Source organism: Pseudonaja textilis, chromosome Z (genome assembly GCF_049901715.1).
Source record: "Pseudonaja textilis isolate UNSWEBS1 chromosome Z, rPseTex1.2, whole genome shotgun sequence".
NCBI lineage: Eukaryota > Metazoa > Chordata > Lepidosauria > Squamata > Elapidae > Pseudonaja > Pseudonaja textilis.
Genome location: NC_142008.1, coordinates 3,457,199 through 3,483,643, shown reverse-complemented (window position 1 = coordinate 3,483,643; position 26,445 = coordinate 3,457,199). Strand labels below are relative to the sequence as shown.

At 43.9% G+C, this 26,445-nt stretch overlaps 1 protein-coding gene across 2 annotated transcripts in view; it reads left to right on the top strand.

Annotated features, from left to right (window-relative positions):
* Window positions 1-24,982, top strand: part of AQP1 (aquaporin 1 (Colton blood group)) — a 31,894-nt gene extending 6,912 nt beyond the window's left edge. Inside the window, exons 2-5 of one of the 2 annotated variants that reach the window (XR_015740312.1) lie at window positions 11,577-11,741; window positions 20,821-20,901; window positions 22,100-22,182; window positions 22,906-24,982. Coding sequence is in view for 1 of the 2 variants with exons in the window: in XM_026720291.2 (XP_026576076.2) it covers window positions 11,577-11,741; window positions 20,821-20,901; window positions 22,906-23,079 (420 nt within the window). In the remaining variant the exon portion in view is untranslated. The remainder of the gene's footprint in view (window positions 1-11,576; window positions 11,742-20,820; window positions 20,902-22,099; window positions 22,183-22,905) is intronic. The other variant, XM_026720291.2, reaches the window with a different exon arrangement.
* The last annotated feature ends 1,463 nt before the right edge of the window (window positions 24,983-26,445 follow it).

The following is a 26,445-nucleotide window of genomic DNA, read 5'->3' as shown; positions in this document are numbered from 1 at the left end:
GCACCTACCTATCTAGATATCTATCTCTGTCTGTCTCTCTATCGATCTATCATCAGACTTTGTTTTAAGGACCTGGGACCGTACGCTTTCCATGGCTGCACTGATAATAACAAAAACTTGTTCCTGAGAAGAGGCTGAGTATTTTATCTAACAATGGCATTAGGAAGGCACAAAAATAACAAAGAGAAGCTTGACTTTTGACTTTTCTCAGCACTGGCTTTTGAGAAGCTACTGTACCTGTTAGAAGAATATATCGGAGGATAACAGAGGCAATCCTTGACTTACAGTTGTTCCTCAGTGACTCTTGAAAGTTATGACAGTGCTGAAAACTTTTACTTATGACCGGTCCTTGCCCTTATGACCAGTCCTTGCACCCCACAGTCATGGAGTCAGAATTGAGGCACTTGGCAACTGCCATGAATGTACGATGGTTGCAGTATCTCTGGGTCAGGCCATCGCCAATTTCTTGACACTGAGAACGATCAACCAGCAGAATAGCTTGCCACCAGAAGTTGTGGCTGCTTCATCACTGGAAGTTTTTAAGAAGAGACTGGACCAGCCATTTATCAGGAACGGTATAAGGTCTCCTACTTGAACAGAGGGTTGGACTAGAAGACCTCCAAGATCCCTTCCAGCTCTGTTATTCTGTTATGTTGCTGGGCGTAGCAGTACACTTTTCTATGTGCAGGACAAGAAGGTCCCAACAGTGTGTTTCGGCATTGTTTCATTTGTGTAGAAATCCCTTGTGTTCTCAAGGGAACGGTTTCCAAGCTTGTGGCTAAATTTTGTGGCATGGAAACTTTTGTTAACTTTTTCCTATGGCAACTAAGGGAGGGAGACAGAGAGCATATGTAGAGGTAAACGTTAAAGAAATCCTGCCAAGGAAGGGAGAAAAACAGATATGTTTTTTTTCTCCTCTGCGTTTCCTGGCAAGGTAGAACATTATAATTCAGAATTCTCCAGCTTGTCTGAACTTCAGCTTCCAGAATTTCCCAGCCAGCATGCAATTCCCTAGAATGCTGGGAGTTGAAATCCACACATTTTAAATTTGCAAAACACACTCTTAAATTTGAGAAACACACTTCTAAGGATGATGAAGCTTCTGGTGATAGATGGACATCTGTGGATACATATCTGTGTTGTGTTCTTGGCAACAACTGTGGAGGCAGTTTTCCCTGTCTTTTTCCAGAATGGCTTTCGATTTCTGAGAGTTCTCTTGGTGGTCTCCATTCCTATAGAATCCTTGTGCTCTCTGAGTTTGGAGTTTTTGATGACACAATTAAGTAACATCATCGGTGCTCGTGAGTTTGGGCTTGCTTCTTGCTTATCTACAGGTAATCCTTGACTCATGATCACAACTGAGCCCCAAATTTCCATTGTTAAGCAAGACAGCAGTCAAGTGAGTTTTGTCCCATTTTATGACTTTTCTCACCCCAGTTGTTAAGTGAATCAGGCTTCCCCATTGACCTTTCTTGTCAGAAAATCACAAAAGTAGCAAAACTGCTACTGTCTTAAATATTTGCTAATATGCCCAGGGTTTGATTTAAATCATGTGACCATGGGGATGCTACAATGGTCATAAGTAGGAAAAATGGTCATAAGCAACTTTTTTCAGTGCAACAGTAACTTTGGATCATTGAACAAATGATTGCACTACCCATATAATAGTTAGTCCTGCCTCTCTATTGGTGAGGTGCGCTTTTCTCCTTGGTAGTTCCTTCTTTAGGATATTGTTGTGTGCTGGCTTGTTTGGTGTTAATCCCTGCTTGTCTGCATGTAGACTCTTTATCTTTGGTTCCTGCTTAGCCTTTTCATTTTCTCCTTCAAATCAGAGGTGGTATATTCAGCAGGTTCTGACCAGTTCTGGATAACCGGTAGTAGACATTTTGAGTAGTTTGGAGAACCAGCAAATACCCCCTATGACTGACTGGCCCCGCCAACCCCATCTCTTCTCTGCCTCTCATTGAGTCCCAGCTGATTGTCTGGGTCTCCTTTAGTTGCCTTGCACAGGAGAACGGAGCTGGAAAGCAGGTTAGTATCTTTCTTCCGCCATGCCCACCAAGGCACACTCACCAAGCTATACCCACAGAACAAGTAGTAAATTTTTTTGAATCCCATCACTGCTTTTGAATGGTGGATAAATGTGATTTGCTACAAATATGGTTTACTATAAATGTGAATTATGTAGAATTCACAATTTGGATAAATCCTTGTGGTTTCCCATCCAAGTACTAACCAAACTCTGTTTAGCACTTTCTAGGTGCGGATAGCTATCTAGGCCAACCATAGTAAGTCAGGAAAATTATCTCATTTTTTTCCCTAATTGTTTCTCATTCAATTATGGAAGAAAAATCCTTGCAGAAGAGGAAAGAACTTTGCAAAAACTCTGATGGGTAAATGTAGCATTCTTGCACGTTGATATGGCAAGATGTGGGGGCTTTCCACTTTTTGGTCAATCACTAGGAAACGGTGAGTTCTAGTTCCACCTTGGCATGAAAGTCAGCTGGGTGACTTTGAGCCAGTTGCCAGGAGACGGTGAGTTCTAGTTCTGCCTTAGGCACAAAAACCGGCTGGGTGATTTGGGCTGATCAACTACAAAACGGTGAGTTCTAGTACCACCTAGACATGAAAATCAGCTTGGTGAGTTCGTCCTGTCTTAGACACAAAGCCAATTGGGTGACTTTGGGCCAAAAACTTGGAGGCTGTGAGTTCTAGTCTCACTTTAAAAGTTGGCTGGGTGCTTCCAGGCCAACGACCGGGATACGGTGAGTTCTAGTGCTGCCTTAAACATGATAGCCGGCTGAGTGACCTTGGACCAATCCCTTTCTCTCACCCAACCCACTTCACAGGCTTGTGGTTGTGGGAAAATAGCACAAAGAAGGAGTTTCCCTCCTCAAGTAACTTAAAAATTAATGAAAACAGGATTTAAAAAAAAAAATCTAATAAGAATAATAATTCTGGCAAAATTAAACCACTTACGTCTTGGGCTGTGTTATCAAAGCTCTTCTGTCTGAAATGCCTCATTTGACCCAGAAGTTGAAAAGGAGATCTTGATGCAGCTAAGTCGTTCGCTCTTAATTTAATTGCCTACTTCTATTCCTTCTCCCCACCCGGCTCAGATTGCAAGCTCGATTCAGTATTATGTGAAATTGGCTTTTTGATCCCCACATTCCAGTTGGGTTATGAAATGTTACAACCCACATGCCAGCTTCTGGGTAGAATAGAATAACAGAGTTGGAAAGGGACCTTGGAGGTCTTCTAGACCAACTCCCTCCTCAGACGGGAAACCCTGTATACCATTACTGACAAATAGCTGTCCAGTTTCTGCTTAGAAGCTCCCTGTGTTGGAGCACCCACACAACTTCTGCAGACAAGTTGTGTTCCACTGATTAATTGTCCTTGCTATCAGGAAATTCCTCCTTAAATTCCAGGTTGCTTCTCTCCTTGATTAGCTTCCATGCGTTGCTTCTTGTCCTGCCGTCTGGCGCTTTGGAGAATAGCTTGACTCCCTCTTCTTTGGGGCAGCCCCTCAACTATTGGAAGACTGCTATCGTGTCGTCCCTAGTCCTTCTTTCCATTAAACTAGGCATACCCAACTTCAGCAACCATTTTTTGTATATTTTATCCTCCAGTCTCCTAATCCTCTTTGTTGCTCTTCTCTGCACCCTTTCTTAGAGTCTCAACATCTTTTTTTATAATATGGTGGCCAAAACTGGATGCAGTATTCCACGCGTGGCCTTACTGAGGCCTTATAAGGTGGTACTAATACTTCACGTGATTTTGATTCCATCCCTCTGTTGATGCAGCCTAGGACTTAATTAGGCTGTTGTTTTTGTAGCTGGAACACACTTCTGGCTCACATTCTCCTCTCTCTGCTCTTTTGAAGGTGGTTTTTAATTTTATTCCAGATGTTGGCATGAAAAGCGGGTCATGCCCCAAAGTGATGATGGGATCTTGAGGTGGGTGCCAGAGACTTGATCCACAGCCTTGCAAACTATGCCCCGATTTGATTCCCAATTCCCAAACTTTTAATATTCCTCAATATTACAAGGGAAGACATGGCTCTTGGATGTGACGAGAGGACATTCTATGGGTGGGGGAGCATTCCTCCATGAGTGGGTTAACTGCCTCCAAAACCCAATCACCCAAGAACATTGGAGGGAGAGGACCTAAGTGCTTTCTTGCACTCTGACAAAGGCATGTTTTGCACTCTTCTGTGCACAATACCTTAAGCTACAAGGCTTGAAAGTGTCAGGTTGGGTAGTTTAGAACTGTGACACTTGTGGCCAAATGTAGGTATTGCATACAAAATTGTACATAGGAGCGTCTTACCTATAAATGACATTTTTTTGCTTCAAAAAGGTTTTTTTAGTTTATTTTCAACATCTTCCTTCAAGATGATGCTATAAGGCAGGGGTGTCAAACTGGATACTGGCCCACACAGCCAGCCTGGAAATAGCAAAGGACTGGTTTGCGGTGCCTCTTCTAGCAAAAGTGGGGTATGTGGGCACTCCTCTGCAAACCGTTTCGGCCAGCAGGGTGCTGCAGGAAGCTATTCGTCCCATCTCCTCCTCCCCACTCCCCAAACGTCCCACAGAGGACAGCTACAATTCTGATCCGGCCCACCAAGAAATCCAATTTGACACCCTTGTGCATTGCACACCAAAACTAGACACAAGTTTCTTCCCCCATGCCATCACTCTGCTAAACACTACACTGTCTTATGCTCGAGGATAATCAGATCATGTAGTAGACTGTATTACTATAACCTTCTCATCTTTCATATTGCATATCCCTCTATCATCTTATGACTAACACTTTGTTGTTGGTATCTTATGATTTATGTTGATTGTATTTTATGATTACGGTCATGATTTATCACTTGTGGCTTGTATGTACGCTGAGGGCTTCTGCAGTCAAATTCCTTGTGTGTCCAATCATATTTAGCCAATAAAGAATATTTTATTCTATTACTCTAGCTTTAATTGTAATGCAACGCTTGTGAGCAACAGTTCCAAACTTAATGTAAACTACTTTAAATTTGGTTGTTAACCAGTTCAATTTTTGTATTGTCAAAATCTGGAATATTTTACTCAAGCCAGTTGTTTCAGATACTAAACTTTCATAGTTTTAATTCCAACTTAACTTTTGTGGACTTTCTCCAGTAGTGGGATTCAAAAAATGTTTACTACCAGTTCTGTGGGCGTGGCTGGGTGGGTGTGGCAGGGGAAGGATACCGTAAAATCTCCACTCAGAGGTGGTATTGCTAATTCTCCGAACTATTCAAAATCTCCGCTACCGGTTTTCCAGAACTGGTCAGAACCTGCTGAATACCCACCTCTGACTCCATCCCATATTTAAGAGGTTCCTAAGAGGACGTGCGTAAGAACACTAAGGTGCCTACCATCCCTGTCATATTTTAGTTTTCTTTTTTCATTTTGTTGGTTCAAGTCTGCAATTTTGGTTTGACAAATAAATAAATAAATAGTGTCCATTTCTGCTAGTGTCCCAATGGCATCTGGATGGCTACTTAGACCGCCAGTATAAAGATCTAAGATGGCTCTTGGTCTTCTCCAGTGGGTAAGTTGCTCTTGAATTTTTATTAGAAGAGGCTTAAACTTCATGAAGAACAAGTCTGTTGAGGGTTTTCAGTCTTGATGTTTCAATATTGGCTCCCAGTTGGGCATAGTTAGCTCTGAGATGCTTCCAAACTGCAGCTGCATGTAAACCATGCAGAAGAACGGGGTCCCTCCTTATTGGAAATATCTCAGATTCATCTGGTTGATCTCCATGAGAAGTAAAGATGGACCTTTTGTCTGAACCAGTCCAGCAGGACAGTCCTTGTTTTGTATCATCTTCTCAATTGGCGTCCTTCAAATATCTTAGGACAGAGGTCCCCAAACTTGACAACTTTAAGACTTGTGGACTTCAACTCCCAGGGAGTTGAAGTCCACAAGTCTTAAAGTTGCCAAGTTTGGGGACCCTTGCCTTAGGACCTTCAGAATCCTAAATTGATAGGATTTTTCAGCTACATTGCTCAAATGTTTTGAGGGTTGTTGTCTTAAGAGAGGCCTACAATCAGGGGTGGGATTCAAATTTTTTAACAATCTGTTCTGTGGGCATGGCTTAGTTGGTGGGCGTGGTTTGTGGTCATGTGACTGGCTGGACGTGGCCAACTCAACATCACTCATATCAAGGCACGCATCTCCTCGCCTAGCCTCTTGTGACTGTGGGGATGCTGCAACAGTCGTAAGTGTGAAAAACGGTCATAAGCCACTTTTTTCAGTGCCATTACAACTTCGAATGGTCACTCCACACAAGCAAAGTACCAGCAAAGGAGGGGGAAAAAAACTCCAGAGAAGTTCCAGAGACAGGAAGTCTAGTCCTGCTAAGAATGTAATAAGGGTTAACAGAGAGGCAGTTTCTGTAAGCAACACCAGAATTTATTTATTTATTTTATTTTATTTGGTTTGTCAGTTGCTTACAAGATAATAGGTATAAGTAAAAACATAGTTATGAATACATGGACACATATAAATACAAAAATAAGAAAAATAAAAGAAACAATAGCACAGGGACGGTAGGCACGTTGGTGCACTTATGCACGCCTTCTACAGACCTCTTAGGAAAGGGGTGAGGTCAATAGTAGACAGTCTATAAGGTTAAAGTTTTGGGGGTTTGGGGAAGAAACCACAGAGTCAGGTAGAGTATTTCAGACATTGACCACTCTGTGGCTGAAGTCGTATTTCCTGCAATGAAGTTTGGTGCGGTTAACCTTGAGTTTGTATCTATTGTGTGCTCTTGTATTGTTATGGTTGAAGCTGAAGTATTCATTGACATTGGTAGGACATTGCAATGTATGATTTTATATACTATACTTAGATCAGACCGAAGGCGGCATTTAATGCCCTTTGTGCATTAAAGTTCAGACAGAAAATGAGAATCCTGACTTTGAAATATGTACCCTGTTATCTGCATTTCTTTTTTCAAATGGTGGAAATGAAATTCCTAGGAAAAGAAGAAGGAAAAAAGAAAAGAACCTGAAACAAAACAATAGCCAGAGACCGTTTGGGGAGCCAAAATGTGGAGAGGTAGAACGTCCCTTCAGGTTGTTATACAGAGAGACCAATATTGGTTGGCTGACAGTAAAGCAGATCATGAATGAAGCCATTTCTGTGTTCCAACAGTACTTTGATTCGTGAAGAATGCAAAAGATTGTGTCAAGTGAACTCCAGAAAGGCAAAAGGAAGGAAGGAAAGTAGGTTTAAAATATAAATCTAGCTTAATGCATTTAGAAAATCTTTAAGATGCTCTGAAATGTCAGCTTTCCTCCTCGTCATCCTCTCCACAAACCTCACTCCCTTCTAGCATTGATGATGTTACTTAGTTGGGTCATGAAATGTCTGCAAGAAATATCAAAGATCAGAGAGCTCCAAGGACCCCACAATAATCCTCCTCTTCCCCCTGTCTCTCTTCTCCTTTTCCTCCTTCTCCTCTCTTTCCTCCTCTTCGTTTCTCTTCTTCTCCTTTTCCTCCTTCTCCTCTCTTTCCTCCTCCTCCTTTCTCTTCTTCTCCTCCTTCTCTTCCTCCCTCTCTCTCTTCTTCTCTGTCTCTCTTCACCTTCTCCTTTTCCTCCTCCTCCTCCCTGTCTCTCTTCTTCTTCTCCTCCCTATCTCTCTTCACCTTTTCCTCCTCCTCCTCCTCCTCCTCCCTACCATGTTGGCTTCCATCTGTCCCTAACCCCTGTCTGAGATGCTCTCCTTATCTCTTCCAACATCCAAATAACATTTCCCCCATTCTTCCAAAAGTGTCCATAAGTCTCAAGAGGTTTACAATCTGCCTTGGAGCGAAGGCTGGGGCCGACAGGAAATGGGCACCCAAAGTGGGGCTGTCAGCGAGGACAAGGTCTTTCACGTCTGCAGATCCAAGAATGAGCAGGGAGCACTTTAATCCGGCCAATTACACCCTGGCCTTTTGCTGCCGATGCACTGATGCACCGTATGCGCTTGGGGATCATGCCTGCGGAGGCCAGAAACGTGCGCTTTCCTTGGACTGAGTGTTCTCACTGATTCTGACAAACAACGTAGATGTTAGGAGACATGTTTCCACAGTAGCACTTAGTCCACTTTGACATTTATTCTGACAATTCCTCCTATTTAGTTGATAGGCGGCCGGTTCTCTCCAGGCCTCCAGCACTCTGGAACCGCAAGTGTCATTACTCTGGCTGAGATGGCCATGAACATGAAGGGTGTTTTAGTCCAGTTGTTGTGGGGAAAATAGGAGTTGGGATGAGTATTAGAAATATTTACCCTCTTTAATTATTTATAAAAATTGTTTATTTGTGCATTTATTCATGTTTTTCTTATTTATTCATTCATATATTTATTAATTTATTAAACTTGTTTGCCACCCACTTCACCACAATTAAAGTGGGATTAAAATAAATAAAATAAAAATTCATGGATTTTTCTTTTTTCTCATAGAAGAGCTAAGATGCTAATACTTCAGAGCACCACTAGATGGTGGTCAAGAATTTAGATGAGTTCTCACCAGCACTTTGTGGCCATCGGGGATATTGCAGCCTAGGTCAAGTTGCCTTGCCTATGGATCATTATTAATTTTTTTTTGCCAATTCCATGATTTCCTGTGTGAAAATGCCCAAGCTGGCTTTTGATGATAGTTCATACATTCCTAGGACAACAATGTGAGGAAGTAGGAAGGTCTTTTTCCATGCCAAGAGTATCAATGGGAAGGGAGGAAGTCAAAAAAGTCAAGATGGTAGCCCCACTGCTTTTTTGCATGGAGTGTTTTGGAATTTCTGGGCTTTTCCTTCAATGTGCAAAGCCTTTACTTGCACAAGTGTTTACTTTTGTCACAAGTAGGGCGTGCCTTTTAAATTTGTGATATTTTTCTGCCCACGATGGGGGGTGTGGTGTCTCTTTTACATCTGTGGCATGCTCCTTTACTATAGCTTAATATCTCCCCTAGTTTCATGGTTTTAATGTTTATATTTTTATAGTTCAGAGAAGTCACCCTGTGACAGCTTAAAAAGAGAACACATGCATAAGCATACGAGCAGTCCTCAGTGGCAACTCTAAAACAAGCACAGAAATGTTTTAATTGATTAAAATGATTTAATTAGGGCAACTGCCGGAATCCTGACACTCAGCTTATGGATGTAATTGAGCCAGCAATTTCAGTCGTAAGGCATGACAGTCATAAAGGAAGTTGCTATGTGACAACATCCAATTTTATGACCTTTTTCTGTGGTGGTCCTAAAGCAAACATGATGGTTGTTAAGTGGATGCCACCATTGTTAAGCAAATCCATTGTTCACTATGGGGCATTTTTGCCAGATACCAGAAGTAAATGCCTGTTTCCCTCAAAATGTAGTAAATTGTAGTCATTGATTGCATTTATAATCTCTTCCCTTCTCCTTCTTCAGCTCCTCCTTCTCTTCCCCCTCTTCCTTCCTTGCTCCTCCAATTCCTTGCTCCTCCTCCCTCTCTTCCTTCCTTTCTCCCTCCCTCCCTCCCCCTCTTCCTTCTATCTTCCTTCTTTCTCCCCCTTCCTTCTTTCTTCCCTCCTCTTCTTCCTCCCATCTTCCTCCCTTCCTCCCTCCCTCTTCCTTCCTTCCTTTCTCCCTCCCCTGTTCCTTCCTCCCTCCCTCCCTTCTTCTCCTTGCTCCTTCTATCTTCCTTTCTTCCTTCTCCTTCCTTCCTTCCTTCCTTCCTTCCTTCCTTCCTTCCTTCCTTCCTTCCTTCCTTCTTCTTCCTCCCACTCCTCCCTCCCTTCCTTCTTTCTTCCCTCCTCCTCTTCTTCCTCCCATTTCTCCCTCCCTCCCCTCTCCCTCTTCCTTCCTTTCTCCCTCCCTTCTTCTCCTTACTCCTTCCTTCCTTCCTTCCTTTCTTCCCTCCTCTTCTTCCTCCCATCTTTCTCCCTCCCTCCCTCCCCTCCCTCTTTCTTCCTTCCTTTCTCCCTCCCTTCTTCTCCTTGCTCCTTCTATCTTCCTTCCTTCCCTTCCTCCTCTTCCTTCCTTCCTTCCTTCCTTCCTTCCTTCCTTCCTTCCTTCCTTCCTCCTCTCCCGCCCTTCTCCTCCTCCTCCATATTATTATCCACCACCCAGTTCTCAGCAACTACTTAGAAATTACCAGAAACCATTATCTCTTTTCGTTCCCTTAATGCTGAGTAACTAAAACCAAAGTGATTCTCTATAAAGCAATCTTGCCATTTTGTTCCTTTGGGAATCTACAGGCCCATCCTATGGTGAGATTGCTTGAGACCCGGGATTGCCAATTCCTGAGCCATGGCCACTGACCATTGGGAGCTGGGCCACACGAGCGCCTAATGAGTGTGTGTGCTACTGGTGGGATTCACATATTTTTACTACCGGTTCTGTGGCCGTGGCTTGGTGGGCGTGGCAGGGGAAGGATATACTGCAAAATCCCCCTTCCCTCCCCACCCCTCTAACCTGCTTTCCAGCTCCATTCTCCTGTGCAGGGCAACCAAGGAAGACCCAGCCAATCAGCTGGGACTTAGGAGGCGGAGAATCGATGGGATTGGCGGGGCCAGTCAGAGGTGGGATATGCCAGTTTTCCGAACTACTCAAAATTTCCACTACCAGTTCTCCAGAACCGGTCATAACCAGCTGAATACCCACCTCTGGTATGTGCCCACACAGCCTCCACTTGTGTGCCCGCATGCCTGAAGCACAAATGAAGCTGTGTCCCTGTTCCCGCATGCCTACCTCTCACACAACACCATTCCCCTCCTTTCCCGCCCCCCGACACACACACCAGGGCACCAACCCAGAAAGGCCGAGGAAAGCTATTTTAGAAGGTCATCAAAAGACCTTCTGTAGAAGTTCGGCAGTGACATTTGCTCCAGAGAGAGAAACTCAAAACACATAGCCGCAAAATTGTGTAGTAATCCCATTAGTTCATTTCACACCTTGCTCAAAGCAACACGATTGATTTTTCTATGTAGGACAGGGAATCGGTCCAGGGCCGGTTGGGAACTGGTCCACGCAAGTGGCAGGCGAGTGTGTGAAACTTCACTTGCACATGCATATGTAAAACCATGCCCCCACACACGCCGGCACTATCTTCCCAGGTCTGTGGAGCCGGAAAAGGTTGAGAACCACTGATATAGAAGTCACTAAACGAATGGTTGTAAGTCAAGGCCTAGCTTCCCTACCGTAAGTTTAAACAAATCCTCCTCTTTCAAATGGCCTTGGATTTTGGCCTCAGCTTGTTTATTATGTTGCTTGGAGCTATAAAACATCAGGAGGGAAATACAGTGTCATAAAACAAACCACCGTATTGGAGACAAAGCAATTCCGATAGTCTCGGACATAAGTCCATATTAGAGCTGGCCCATAGGTCGCGATGGTTGCAAAACAGGTCAGTTTGATCATGTATCCATCCCGATTTGATGATCTTTTTTGTGGAGGTTGTTAAGTGAACTCGGCGGTCATAAAATGGCTACCGTGGTCATTAAGTGAGCCAGTGTCCAATTCAGCTTCATCCTGGCGCAGAGCTGTGATTTCTCCTCTTTGCGGCCTTTTTCCTTTGCAGTTGGCACCGGGGGTCAATGCTGGTCAAGGCCTGGGCATCGAAATCATCGCTACATTGCAGCTGGTGCTTTGCGTGCTCGCTACCACGGACAAGAGGCGAACGGACCTCTCTGGGTCAGCCCCACTGGCCATCGGTCTTTCCGTAGCTTTGGGTCACCTGCTGGCGGTGAGTACGAATTCAGGAGCTGTATCGGCACGTTTGTGAAACCATAATAGCAGACTTATATACCGCTTCACAGTGCTTTCCAGCCCTCTCTAAGCGGTTTACAGAGTCAGCCTCTTGCTCCCAATAATTTGGGTCCTCATTTTACCCACCTCGGAAGGAAGGAAGGCTGAGTCAACCTTGAGCTGGGATGGATGGATGGGTGGATAGATGAGAGGGAGGGAGGGAGGGAGGGAAGGAAGGAAGGAAACAAGCAAGCAAGGAAGCAAGAAACAATAGTACTTACTTATATGCCACTTCACAGTGCTTCACAGTCCTCTCTAAGCAGTTTACAGAGTCAGCCTCTTGCCCCCAACAATCCGGGTCTTCATTTCACCCACCTCAGAAGAATGGAAGGCTGCGTTAACCTTGAGCCTGGTGAGACTCAAACTGCAACTCAAGCCAGCAATCAGCAGAAGGAGCCTGCAGTACTGCACTCTAACCACTATGCCACGTAATGAACCTAACATGGTTTCCTGGCTTAATCCAGATGCCTACGTTGGCCCTTTCAGGTGGGCCAGGTCAGGAAACAAATGCCTCCAGGATTATTGGAACTCTATTCTTACAGGTATTCCTCGACTTACAACTATTTCATTCAAAGTTACAACGGCATTGAAAAACTGACTTCAGACCCTTTTCTCACACCGTTGCAACACCCCCAGGGTCACGTGATCAAAATTCTGACGCTTGGCAACCGACTCATATTTATGATGGTTGCAGTGTCCTGGGGTCACGTCTGGGTGAGCAAAGTCAACGGGGAAGCCAGATTCACTTTACAACACAGTTACTAATTTAACAACTGCAGTTCTTCATGTGGCTGATCCGTTCTACAATAGTTAAGGAGTATTACCATTTTGCACGGGCACTGTGACAGTTGTATTTCGAGGATTATCTGTAACCTTTTTATTGGATTAACCCATTTTCTGGGTTAATGCAATATACTGAATCATAAATTAATCAACCATACTGGATTAATTTCATACAATAAGCCCATAAAATCTGACCATAGTCAACACAAATTTAGCATATTGCGTGAAGGTAGCCTCTATGCTTTCACGTGCCTATTTACACAAATTGTGTGAATTTGGCCATAAGATAATTTTTTTTAAAAAAAATAAGATTTATGCACAGATAAATAAGAATGTAGAAGAGGAGAATTTTTTTTGAAAAACCTAAGAGCTAAGAAATAGTTAAAATTAAAAAAAAACAGCAAGATTTATACATAATAGGATTACATGCCTTGAAAAGAAGAAATTTTTAAAAAAATCTAAGAACTAAGAAATAGTTAAGATTAAAAACAACATAAGATTCATACATACAGGAATAAGAACATAAAGAAGAAAATTGAAAAGAATTAAGAAATAGTTGAGGTTAAAAAAATAACTATAAGGTTTATACATACAGAAATAAGAAAAGAAAAGAGAATTAAAAAACAAACCATAAGAAATAGTTAACATAAAGAAAAAAATGAGATTTATACATACTGGAACATGAACACAGAAAATAGGGTAATTAAAAAAACCCAATTAAATAATTTAATTAGATAATTTATTTAGATTTATTTAAAAAACCTAAATAAGAAAAAACATACAATATATACACAGACTACAGAATGGAAAAGATTAAAAAGAAATCTAAGATGTAGTTTAGATTTTAAAAACGTAAGATTTATACATACATGAATAAAAACACTCAAAATAGATTTTTTTAAAAAGAATTAAGAAATAATTTAAAAAGTCACGCCATTTATACCCACAGGAATAAGAACATAGAGAAGAGGGAAATCAAAAGGAAAAAAAAAAACCTCAAGAGCTCAGAAATAGATAAGATTTTTTTTTAAAAAAAAACATAAGATTTATACACAAAGGAATAAGAACATAGAAGTAGAGTACAAGGATAGAAAAGGGATAGATTAAATAAGAATCGAAACTGATGGAAAATAGAATGCGGTAGGGAATTATATTTTATACTTTAACAGTGTTGTATGGAAAAGAATTGAAGTGCTGTCTTGGTTGTGTACATATTAAGTAAAACCCTAACACAGGCCAGGTCTGTTACCAAAGCAACAGAAATCAAAACATATCTGAAGTCCCAAACAAGCAGCAATGATATGGAAGCAGCTCAGACTGATACCACAATAATTCATGTGAGTATAAAAGGAAGAGATAAAAGCACAGGCCTGCAAGATTCAATTACGGTACCCACTCTCAATCAACATGTAGCTTTCAACTGTAGGATTGATTTCTGATCTGGTTCACTTACTGGGGGCTGACACGGTCTTTGAAAAGATTAACAAAGAGAGAGAGAGAGAGGGGATATTTGTAGTTTTGGGTTGAACTGTGAGGTCCTAGGTGTTCTCTGAGCTGGGTAGTTTGCATGGGGTTTGCAAGGAGGAGGAGGAGGAGGAGGAGGAGGAGGAGGAGGAGGAAGATCGTGGGGTCCCTGGTGCTCTCTGAGCGTGGTGGTTTTCTTGAAGACGTTTCATGACCCAAGTAGGGAACATAATCAGTGCTGGAAAGGAATGGGGTTTGCGAGGAGGAGGAGGAGGAGGAGGAGGAGGAGGAGGTGGAGGAGGAGGAGAAAGATTGTGGAATCCTTGATGCTCTCTGAGCTTGATTGTCTTCTTGCAGACATTTCATGACCCCACTAGGTAACTTCATTGGTGCTAGAATATTAGTAACTAGCATCTTTATAGACAGTGGCGCTGATGAACACTCACCAGCATTAATGATTACCCAATTCAGGTGATGGAACAAAGACTCCATACTTCCAAAGTGTTGCAAAACAGTCAGCATACTGCCATAGGGGACACAAAAAGGTCAGAAAAGTCAAGATAACAGTTGCAATGGCATGATAGAACGTTTCCATCTAGAACTGATGATGGGTCATGAAATGTCTGCAAGAAAACAACCAAGCTCAGAGAGCACCAAAGACCCCACAATCCTCCTCCTCCTCCTCTTTCTTTTCCACCTTCCCCCTGTCCTCCCGCTCTCCCGCTCTCCCTCCTCCCTTCCCCAAACCCTCTTCCCCTCTAGCACTGATGATGTTCCCTACTTGGGTCATGAAACGTCTACAAGAAAACCACTAAGCTCAGAGAGCACCAAGAACCCCACAATCCTCCCCCTCCTCCTCCTTCTTCTCCATCTTCCCCTTCTCCTCCTCCTCTTCCTCCTATCTTCCCCAAACCCTATTCTAGCCCTGATGATGTTCCCTACTTGGGTCATGAAACGTCTGCAAGAAAACCACTAAGCTCAGAGAGCACCAAGGACTCCACAATCCTCCCCCTCCTCCTCTTTCTTCTCCATCTTCCCCTTCTCCTCCTCCTCCTCTTCCTCCTATCTTCCCCAAACCCTATTCTAGCCCTGATGATGTTCCCTAGTTGGGTCATGAAACGTCTGCAAGAAAACCACCCGGATCAAGGAGCACTAAGAACCCCACAGTTCAACCTTGAGCTACCAATATTCTCTTCTGTTGATGAAAGAACCTGTCGAGGGTTTTTTTTAATGTCTCCCATGTTCTACTCGATGGGTTGGAGAATGATCTAGATAATGGAGAAGGCGTATCTTTACATCATTTAAGATGTCCAACTTTACCTGTGGAGGCAGATAAAGCACCATTCCTAGAGGAGGCCGCAGCTCATCCCTAGAATGTGTCATTCTTTGAGACAAGTTCTCGTGTTGTCAAGATTCCCACAAACCTTCAAAAGCTAAACCATCTTTGTTCCGGGGATGGAGAGCATACACCATCCAATGTTGGCTATTTAAAATCAGGTAGGAAAGTATGTTGGATTAGTCGTTTTCATCTCAGCTGCAGATCATATTCTCCCTCTACGGTAGATCTGTGAAAAATTCTGTTTTTGGAATAGACTATTCCGAGGGACTCTAGAACTTTCCACCCTTTCTCCAGACCACAATTGAGGGACTCGGAACGTGCCAAGTTGGCTCTCCCAAACCACTTCCTGTTCCAGAACGTTTGCTTTTTTAAAAAAGTCCCAGACCACCCAAAAAACAGCTGGATTGGGCTGCTCTGAAGAAAGAACAGATTGGGCAGGGAATATTGTTCATTTCCCACTTAGATAGTCCTCAACTTACAACCACAACTGAGCCCTAAGTTTAGTCACTTGGCAACTGGCTCATATTTATGACGGTTGTGCAATGCCCTGGGATCGTGTGATCTACTTGTAGGAAGTTAGCACCCACCCGCCTCCTAGTAAAATGAAATATCCTGGGAGATATTAAAAATATTTCATCTAAAAAGAATAGAAACTCAGAAGAAGAAACTCACCCCCACCTTTGTTAATGGGTGGACCATTAAGGCCTGGGCCAGAATACTTTACATAACAAAGATCTCCATCTAAAACTATAGCAATTGCCAAAAGCCCTTTTCAGTACATCATCATCCTGCCAGGCTCAGCCAAGCCTGGAACTCAGGACAGCCTACAGAGTTGCCCCTGCGTGGCCCCACGGGAGTCTGACAACCAATCAGAAGACAAGCTCCAATTCAAACCCCAAAAGTTATAAAACCCAGGCACTCTCAGCCCCTCAGCCCCTTTTCTTGATCTCTTCCTTCACCTTGGAGCAGGTGATCATCCTTCCTTTTCACTCTGGAGCTCCAGGCCACGAGGTCCTCCTGTCCACCATTAAACCATCTTTCCAAACAGCCTCCATGTTTCCAGCGTCTTTTTCCCGCTTGGAATTGAACCCAGAAGGATTTTTTTCCCAACACACTTTTGGGAAAAGCAAAATCAATGGGGGAGGGGAGCCAGATTCACTTAACAACCGTGTCATGACTTAACAACTGCAGTGATTGATTTAACAACTGTGGCAACAAAGCAGGTAAAATGGCACCCAGCGGACTTCACTTAACAACTGCAGACACCAATTTAACAACTGCAGCAAAAAAAGTCATGAAATGGGGCAAAATTCAGTTAACAACTGCCTTGCTTAGCAATGGAAATTTTGGGCTCAGTTGTGTTCGTAAGTCGAGGACTACCTGTATTGATGGTGCCATGGTTGAATTCAATCACAGCATATCAACTGGTTGAAAGTTTCTGCCTTTATCTTCCTTTTCCTCACTTCTTCTTGGGTGCACACCTACAATTGTTATGTCTATCACTTCAGTGCATCCCTCCATTCTCTACTTGTTCTTTTCCCTTCCTTTCCTTCATGTCTTCTCTCCTCTTTTCTTCCAATTTTCTGGTTTCTATTCCAGAGATCTGCAACTTTAAGACATGTGGACTTCAACTCCCAGAATTCCCCTGGAAGTTGAAGTCTACAAGTCTTAAAGTTGCATAGTTTGCAAATCTCTGGACTAGCCTGACCATAGAATACTTCCACCTTGGACATGCCAAGAGAACACGTATGTTTGACTGCTCTGGACAGAGTCCGCCCAACTTTCTAATTCTTCTGTACTTGCAAGGAACACACAAAAAAGGGAATATTTTCTTTCTTTGCCACAAATGAAAACAAAAACAGCCACTGCTCATTTTCTTCCTGACGCATTTCACACGCTAGAGTCCATTAAGGTAATTAAGATGTTCAATCAATCAATCGTGGTTTGCCTTATCTTGTTTTCCATATATTGGGCAATGTGTATCCAATCCATTTAATTAGGAAGCTCCATCTCTGCAAAATACACCCCCCGCCTTAAAAATTCTCTCTGTCTCTCTTGGTTGTTCTCTCTCTGTGTCTTCTGTCTCTCTATGTGTGTCTCTCTATCTTTCTCTGCCTCTTTTTCTCTCTCTCTCTCTGCCCCTCTCTCTGTCTTTCTATGTCTCTGTCCCTCTGTCTCTGTCTCTCTGTCTGTCTGTCTCTCTCTCTGTCTCTCTCTATGAGTGTCTCTGTCTTTCTCTCTCTGTCTCTCTCTCTGTCTTTCTGTCTGTCTCTCTGTCTCTCTGTCTCTGTCTCTTTCTCTCTCTCTCTCTCTCTCTGTGTCTCTCTGTCTTTGTCTCTCTGTCTCTCTCTGTGTCTCTCTGTATGTGTGTCTGTGTCTCTGTCTCTCTCTGCCTCTCTCTCTGTGTGTCTTTGTCTCTGTCTCTCTGTCTGTCTCTCTCTCTCTATGTATCTGTCTTTGCCCCCCCCTCAGTGTCTGTCTCTGTGTCTCTCTCTATATGTGTATCTGTCTCTCTCTCTGTCTCTCTTTCTCTGTCTCTCTCTCTCTGTGTGTGTGTGTCTCTGTCTTTGTCTCTCTGTGTGTCTCTCTCTATGTCTGTGTCTCTCTGTCTTTCTCTGTCTCTCTCTCTGCCTCTCTCTGTCTCTTTCTGTCTCTCTCTCTCTGTGTCTTTGTGTCTCTATCTTTGTCTCTCTCTGTGTCTCTGTCTTTCTTTCTCTCTCTCTCTCCATGTCTCTCTCTCTCTGGGTGTCTCTCTGTCTCTCTCTATGTGTCTTTCTGTCTCTCACTCTCTGTGTGTGTGTCGCTCTGTATCTCTGTGTCTCTCTGTGTGTGTCTCTGTCTCTCTATCTCTCTCTGTGTGTCTCTGTCTCTCTCTCGCTGTGTCTCTGTATGTGTGTCTCTGTCTCTCTGTCTTTCTCTCTCTCTCTGCCTCTCTCTCTGTCTTTCTCTGTCTCTATCTCTATCTCTCTGTCTCTCTGTGTGTGTGTCTCTCTCTGCCTCTCTCTGCTTCTCTCTGTCTGTCGCACTCTCCCTCTATCTTTGTCTCTGTCTGTCTCTCTGTCTCTTGTGTCTCTGTCTTTGTCTCTCTGTATGTCTGTCTCTCTGTGTCTCTCTGTCTGTCTCTCTGTGTCTGTGTGTCTCTCTCTATGTGTCTCTGTCTCTGTCTCTCTATCTCTCTGTGTATGTCTCTCTCTCTCTCTGTCTCTCTCTGTGTCTCTCTGTATGTGTGTCTCTGTCTCTCTGTCTTTCTCTCTCTGCCTCTCTCTCTGTCTTTCTCTGTCTCTGTCTCTCTGTCTGTCTGTCTCTCTCTCTATGTGTCTCTGTCTTTGTCTCTGTGTCTCTCTCTGTCTCTCCCTCTCTGTCTCTCTCTCTGTGTGTCTCTGTCTCTGTCTCTCTGTCTCTCTCTGTCCCTGTCCCTGCCTTTGTCTGTCTCTCTCTGTGTGTCTCTTTCTGTGTTTCTCTCTTTGTCTCTGTCTTTCTCTGTCTCTCTCTCTCTCTGTGTGTGTGTCTCTCTCTGTGTCTCTCTCTGTGTGTCTCTGTCTGTCTCTCTCTGTCTGTCTCTCTGTCTCTCTGTGTGTGTGTCTGTCTCTCTGTCTTTCTCTGTCTCTCTCTGTGTGTCTCTTTCTGTGTGTCTCTTTCTGTGTTTCTCTCTGTGTCTCTGTCTTTCTCTGTCTCTATCTCTGTCTTTGTCTCTCTGTGTCTTTCTCTGTCTCTCTCTCTCTCTCTCTGCGTCTCTCTCTTTGTATTTCTCTCTCTGCCTTTGTCTCTCTCTCTCTGTCTCTGCCTAAGTCTCTCTCTCTTTGCCTCTCTCTCTGCCTCTGCCCCACTCTCTGTCTCTCTCTCTCTGTCTCTGCCTATGTCTCTCTCTCTTTCTCTGCCTCTCTCTCTGCCTCTGCCCCACTCTCTGTCTCTCTCTCTCTCACACACACACAAACACACTCACACAGAGTGCATAAACTACATAAACATCAATGAAAGATACATGAGAGAAAGATATTATTTATTTTTATTCTGCCTTCATTATTTTTGCAAGTAACTCAACAGAGTGAACATATTTAATACTTTCCCTCCTCCTCTTTTCCTCACAACAAAAAACAACCTTGGGCTGATTCATATCACCCAGCTGGCTTTTTCATGACTAAAGCAGGACTAGAACTCACCATCTCCTGGTGATTGGTTCAAAGTCACCCAAACGGCCTTCCTGTCTAAGGCAGGACAATAAGTATTAACTTGGGCATTTGGTCGACACACAAACCTGATTCGGTTTTTCAGATTGCCTCATTTATCACCGCCCTTTGCAATGTTTTTCAAGGAACAAGGAAGATATTGACATGTCCTCAAATTGGAAAGCAAATCAGTGCATAGAATAAAAGTATAACGGAGCTAGAAGGGACCTTGGAGGTCTTCTAGTCCAACCCCTTGCTCAGATTATGTACCATTCCAGACAAATGGCTGTCCAATCTCTTCTTAAAAACTTCCAGTGTTGGAGCATTCACAACTTCTGGAGACAAATTGTTCCACTGATTAATTGTTCTTAACTGTCAAGAAATTCCTCCTTAGTTCTAGGTTGCTTCTCTCCTTGATTAGTTTCCATCTGTTGCTTCTTGTCCGGCCTTTGGATGCTTCGGATAATAGCTTGACTCCCTCTTCTTTGGGGCAGCCCCTGAGATATTGGAGGACTGTTATCATGTCTCCCAGTGGTGGGATTCAATGTTTTTTACTACCAGTTCTATGGGCGTGGCTTGGTGGGCATGGTGTGGCTTGGTGGGTGTGGCAGGGGAAGAATACTGCAAAATCTCCATTCCCTCCCTGCTCCAGGGGGTAGGATACTATAACATCCCCCTTCCCTCCCCACCCCACTAACCTGCTTTCCAGCCCCCTTCTCCTCTGCAGGGCAACAAAAGAAGACCCAGCTGATCAGCTGGGACTCAATGGGAGGCAGAGAAGAGATGGGGTCGGCGGGGCCTGTCATAGGTGGGATTCTGAACTACTCAAAATGTCCACTACCGGTTCTCCAGAACTGGTCAGAACCTGCTGAATACCACCTCTGATGTCTCCCTTAGTCCTTCTTGTCATTAAACTAGACATACCCAATTCCTGCAACTATTCTTTGTATGTTTTAGTCTCCAGTCGCCTAATCCTCTTTCTTGCTCTTCTCTGCACTCTTTCTAGAGTCTCAACATCTTTTTTTACATCTTGGCAACCAAAACTGGATGCAGATATTCCAAATGAGGCCTTATCAAGTCAGAACACCCTCTGAATGGTGCATTCATCAACTCTGGCCTGAATTGCCCGTTTATCTTTAAAACTTGGAAACTCAGCTCTCCTGCGTTGAACGGAAGTCCCTAAACAATTCTTGCTGAAATGACTGATCCTGGCCTGCAGGCACGACTCCCAGCTAACCAAACCTCCCTCTCTTTGCTCTTCACAGATTGATTACACTGGTTGCGGCATCAACCCTGCACGTTCCTTTGGATCAGCTCTGGTGACCACTAACTTCGCTGACCACTGGGTAGGTTTCCGATCGGGATCGCAAGCCGGACACATGCATCACGGAAGGGCTAAGTGGAGAATCCCAGGCTTGGATAGAAGAAGCTTCATCGAAGTTACCTTAAAAGTTGCTGGGTGTCACTTCAGGATACAGATGGCGGCGGGAACAGCAAAAGCAAATGATAAGCTAAGGAAAAGGCAAAGAGAAGCACTTTAGAAGCGGAAGGAAACGTCGGAGGGGCTGCCCTCCAAATGTTTGGGGTGACAGTTTCCAGCAGTGTCACGTTACACACAAACACACACACACACACACATGTGCACACGACCTTGTTGACAACCGTCACCCCAAACTTCAGCCCTTCTGCTGTTTCTTTCTGCTTCTAAAGCAGGTGACATATTGGTTGCCGAATGCTGAACTTCGATCGCATGACCATCGCGTGCAATGGTCATAAGTGCGATGACTGGTCCTCAGACGCTTTGTCCAGTGCCATTGTGACTTCGAAAGGTCGCTAAGTGAAGGGCTTTAAGTCGAGGACTATTGGTGTAGTCATTTTGTAAGTTCCCTAATGATTTTCTTGCAGACGTTTCATGACCCAGCTAAGTAACATCACCGGTACTAGAAGGGATTGGGTATCAGAGTGGAGGAGGAGGAAGAGGAGGAGGGGGAGGGGGAGGAGGAGATTGTAACATCCTTGATGCCCTCTGAGCTTGGTTCTTTTCTTGAAGACATTTCGTGACCCAACTAGGTAACTGTCATGCCCCTGTCAGAGTCTGAATCCGAACAGTTGGCAGGGAGTGGGAGTGTGGCTCCATTGGCTATGGAGGAAACTGGGGAAGGGCAAGGTCCGGCTGGGCAGAGCAGGGGAGATGAAGAACAGGGGAAAGGGAGTTCAGAGGAAGACCCAGGCCCAGCCCCTCTTCATCCCAGGGGACGCAGGGAGGAATGGAGAAGAGAGAAATATGGGTTGCGTGGCTTACGGGGGAGGAAAGGGCCCTGATTCCCTTCATTAGGCACACCTGGGAAGAGAGTTTAAAAGAGATGCATGCTAAGTGCGGCAGCTGCTGGTCGCAAATGTGAGTTTATCTTGTGTTGACTTTGCTTATCTGTGTTCCTGGCATCCTCTCAATCATGTTGAATTACTGCCATTCCTTCACATCTGGAATTCCTTCTCCTGCCCTGTCGGACTAATTACCTCATTTTGCCTTGTTTGGACTTGTAGTTACCGTTTTTGTTGACCATGTTTTGGACTTGATTCTCTGCATCCAAAAGCTGTTCCTGGGAGAGTTTTTCTCCAGCCAGAAGGTAACCAGGACATTGGGGGCAAAGTTGGAGCTAATAAAGGGACCCCTACTGATTATCTGACTGTGCTGCCCTGGTGCCACGCCCCTTTGAGTCATCACAGTAACATTATCAGTGCTAGAAGCTAGAATCCGTTCCCTTTTAGGACTGATGATGTTACCTAGTTTGGTCACGAAATGCCTGCAAGAAAACTCCCAGGCTCAAAGAGAACCAAGGAACTGACCATTCAACCCCAAGATCCAAATATTCTCTTGCATTGTTTGGGGTAGAGATTATCCAACATGCATTGAGGGAACACACAGGCAGGGGTGGGTTTCAACCGGTTCTGTCCACCTCTGTAGAACCGGTAGCTCCGAAGAGCAGCAGACCTAGAACCGGTTCTATGTCTGCTGATGTTTTTGCCCACCAGCCCACCCGGGCTCTTACCTGATCTTTATTTCCTGGTTTTTCAACTTCAGCTGCCGAACGAGGCACAGCTGCAGTTACAAAAAAAAAAACAAGAAAAAGGCTGCTTCTTGCAGGCAAGCGTGCTAATGACTCGCTAATGATGATTGATGATGATTTACAGTGGGCAGGAAGCTGGTAAATCCCGAACTGGTAGTTAACCCTTTCGTATCCCACCCCTGCACACAGGGTAGCGATTGATTGATGGCTTGGAAGCTCTGCCAACCTGCGGGCGGGCACAGCCGTATGATTGATCGGTGCTCTTTTTGGGTTGGATTTCAGGTCTTCTGGGTCGGCCCCTTATTGGGGGGCGCCACTGCGGCTTTCATCTACGACTTCATCCTGGCCCCACGAAGCAGCGAGATCACAGACCGTATGAAGGTTTGGACCAGTGGCAGCGTGGAAGAGTACGATCTCGACGCTGACGACTCGCCAGTAGAGATGAAACCGAAATAAAGGGAAGAGGGGGATCTCGGAAAGCCAAAGCACTCATTTCCGAAAACGTGCTCTGTCTCTCTCTCTCTCTTTTTTTTTCACACGTGCATCTGTTGGATCAGTATTATAGACTCTTTCTAAAATGACCTGCCATTTTTCCATTTTTGTAAGCTGCGATGACTTTCCTTCTGTGTTTTTACTTTTTTTTTTTCCCCTCTCCAAATTTCTAAACTTGAGCCTTTTGGGAGAATTGAAGGGAGATATTCCTGGAGCCTCGTGTGTTCTTTTTTGTTGTTGTTGTTGTTCTGGAGCCAAAGGGATAGGTGCCTTGAAAAAGTAGATTATTTTTGTATTATTTCAGCCTAGAATGATAGGAAGAGCCTGCCTGAAGCAAGGAATAAATATGGAATTATGTTATCCAGAGAGAGAGAGGAGAAAAGAAAAAAAAAGCCAAGGAAGAGAAATGCCTTGATCTTAGACCAAGTTCCAGATTTTAGAAACGAGAAAGTCAATGGCAAAAAATAAATTTAGTAGAATATTCTAGAGAACCTGGGCCATTTGGAGATATTAGGAAAATAAATATTTTTCTCCCTTGTTTAGAGCAGAGGTCTCCAAACTTAGCAGCTTTAAGACTATGCTGGCTGAGGAATTCTGGGAGTTGAAGTCCACAAGTCTTAACGTTGTCAAGTTTGGGAACCCCTGGTTTAGAGAATAGAATACACACATAAACACACACGCACACACACACACATTTTGATGCCCTCAAATCCGCGTTGACTCGTAATAGCAACAGAGCCGTGTTCCTCACCTTTGGGTGGACTTCAACTCCCAGAATTATCCAGCTGAAAGTTGAAGTCTATACTTGTTAAAGCATGCGACTAGGGGAATTCTGGGAGTTGAAGTCCACCCATCTTAAAGTCACCAAGGTTGACAGAGACTGGCATACAGTAGGTAGGTAGGCCTTCTCTGGGATGAGGGTGTAGTTGCCTCTCCTAGAATCACTGAATGTGAGAGGAGACCTTAGGATCATCTAGTCTAACCCACTGCCCAATTCAGGAAGCACTACTATAGCATTCCAGACAGATGCCTTCTCCTGCTGAAGCATCTCCAGATATCCCTCATCACCCAAGGTATCCTGTTCGCTTGTTGAAGATCTTTAGAACAGGAGATTCTATATCATTTTAGACAAATGGCTGTCTAATCTCTTCTTAAAAACCTCCAGTATTGGAGCTATCCACAACTTCCGGAAGGAAATTGTTCAACCGACTGAATTGTTCTCCACTGTCAGGAAATTTCTTCTTAGTTCTAGATTGGATCTGCCCTTAATTAGTTTCTATGCATGGCTTCTTCTCCTGCCTGCAGGTGCTTTGGAGAATAGCTTGACTGCCTCTTCTTTGGGGCAGCCCCTCAAATCGGAAGACTGCTATCATGTCACCCCTAGTCCTTCTTTGCATTAAACTAGACTAATTCCTGCAACCATTCTTCGTATGTTTTAGCATCGCTTGACATGGCTCACTGATGACCACTTATAGATTATATCCCCACAAGGCATTAAACAGGGTCACTTGGAAGCGTGGTGCCTAATAACCAGCTCTTGCTTAGCATGTACATATATGCGTGCCACTTTGCATGTTGTCCAAACCATGAAAGAAAAAAAATACTTTGATAAAGAAGCTATACATATTACAAGATTACCGCCATACCTTAATGTAAGAATCTCTCTTCTCTAAACCGCTTCTCTAAATATGTTTATTTCCTAACTTCATTTTCTACGGATGTCAACTGTCACTAAAATTGTGAAATTGGTGACAATTTCACAGTTGCCTTGCTTGGGAACCTAAAGTGTATTGATTATTCGCTGTGTATCTTCCATCCAGAAATGTTCCACAAAATCCAAGTAAAAACATCTGAATATCTGAATGTATTGCTGGTTGTCATTGTTTTTCTTCTCTCCATGGAAAATGAGGGCTGGTTTGCCCTTAAAAACATTTCGCTTGGTTTAGAACATGGCACAAGTTGGGGACATCGATCCGGATCAAACTGAATTAAAATTTGTGTTTGATCCAATGGTGGGATTCAAACATTTTTACTACCGGTTCTGTGGGTGTGGCTTGGTGGGTGTTGCAGGGTGACTGCAAAATCCCCATTCTTTCCCCACCCCACTGACCTGCTTTCCAGCTCCGTTCTCCAGTGCAGGGCAACCAAAGGAGACCCAGCCAATCAGCTGGGACTTGGGAGACAGAGAATAGATGGGACAGAGCCAGTCAGAGGTGGGATTTTCCGGTTCCCCAAACTACTCAAAATTTCCGCTACTGGTTCTCCAAAACTGGTCAGAACCAGCTGAATACCACCTCTGGTTTGGTCCTCTGACAAGTGGACGGTCAGCTTAACTGGACGTAAAGTGAATTCTGTCAGAATCATTGCAGATTTTTATGTACAAGTTCTCCACAACTTACAACTGTTTATTTAATAACTGAAGTTAACAACAGCACTGAAAAAAGGGGCTTAAGACAGTTTTTCACACTTAAGACCATTGCAACTGATTCATATTTATGACGGTTGCAGTATCCCAGGGTCACGTGACAAGCAGATTTGGTGGGGAAGCCAGATTCATTGAACAACCATATTAGCTTACCAACTGCAGGGATTCACTTACAAATGATGGCAAGTAAATTAGTAAAAATGGCAGCTGCCTCGCTTAGTTACTGAAATTTTGTGGTTGTAAGGCGAGAACTACCTGTACTATGTAAGATTGAGCTATGTAGCACAAGCCAGACTTTATGTAAATCTTCTCAGGTTTGTTTCTAATGATGATCTACCATTATTTCTGTTCCACGTATAAAAAAAAACCCTACCAAAACAAGTTGTGTTGACATCTCGTGAATATATAAACAACTTCTGCACCGATGCGCTTGGATTCATGATGTGCATGAAAGGAAATGTATGGCTGAAAATGCAAACGAAGAGCGGAAGCTTAAAATGCAATCTGATGCAGATAATCAGAGGTGGAAGGGAGCTTGTAGGTCATCTAGTCCAACCCCCCGGCCCAAGCAGGAAACCCTGCACCAAACTCAGAGAGCACCAAGCAGTCACAGTCCTCCTCCTCCTCCTCCTCCTCCTCCTCTCCACAAACCCCATTCCCTCCTAGCACTGATGATGTTTCCTAGTTGGGTCATGAGACGTCTGCAAGAAAACCACCCAGCTCAGAGAGCACCCAGGATAAACCTGTGGCATCTCTTCCCATAGGTTCAAGGGCTCCAGGGAAGATTTTCAGACTCTTTCAACTTCCCCTGGAAATGTCCTCCGTTTCCTATTTCCTTGGAAATAACCGAGGCTGTTTGTAAAGAGCTGGGAGCAATCAGTTTCTCCATTTCATGGAAGTCCAGG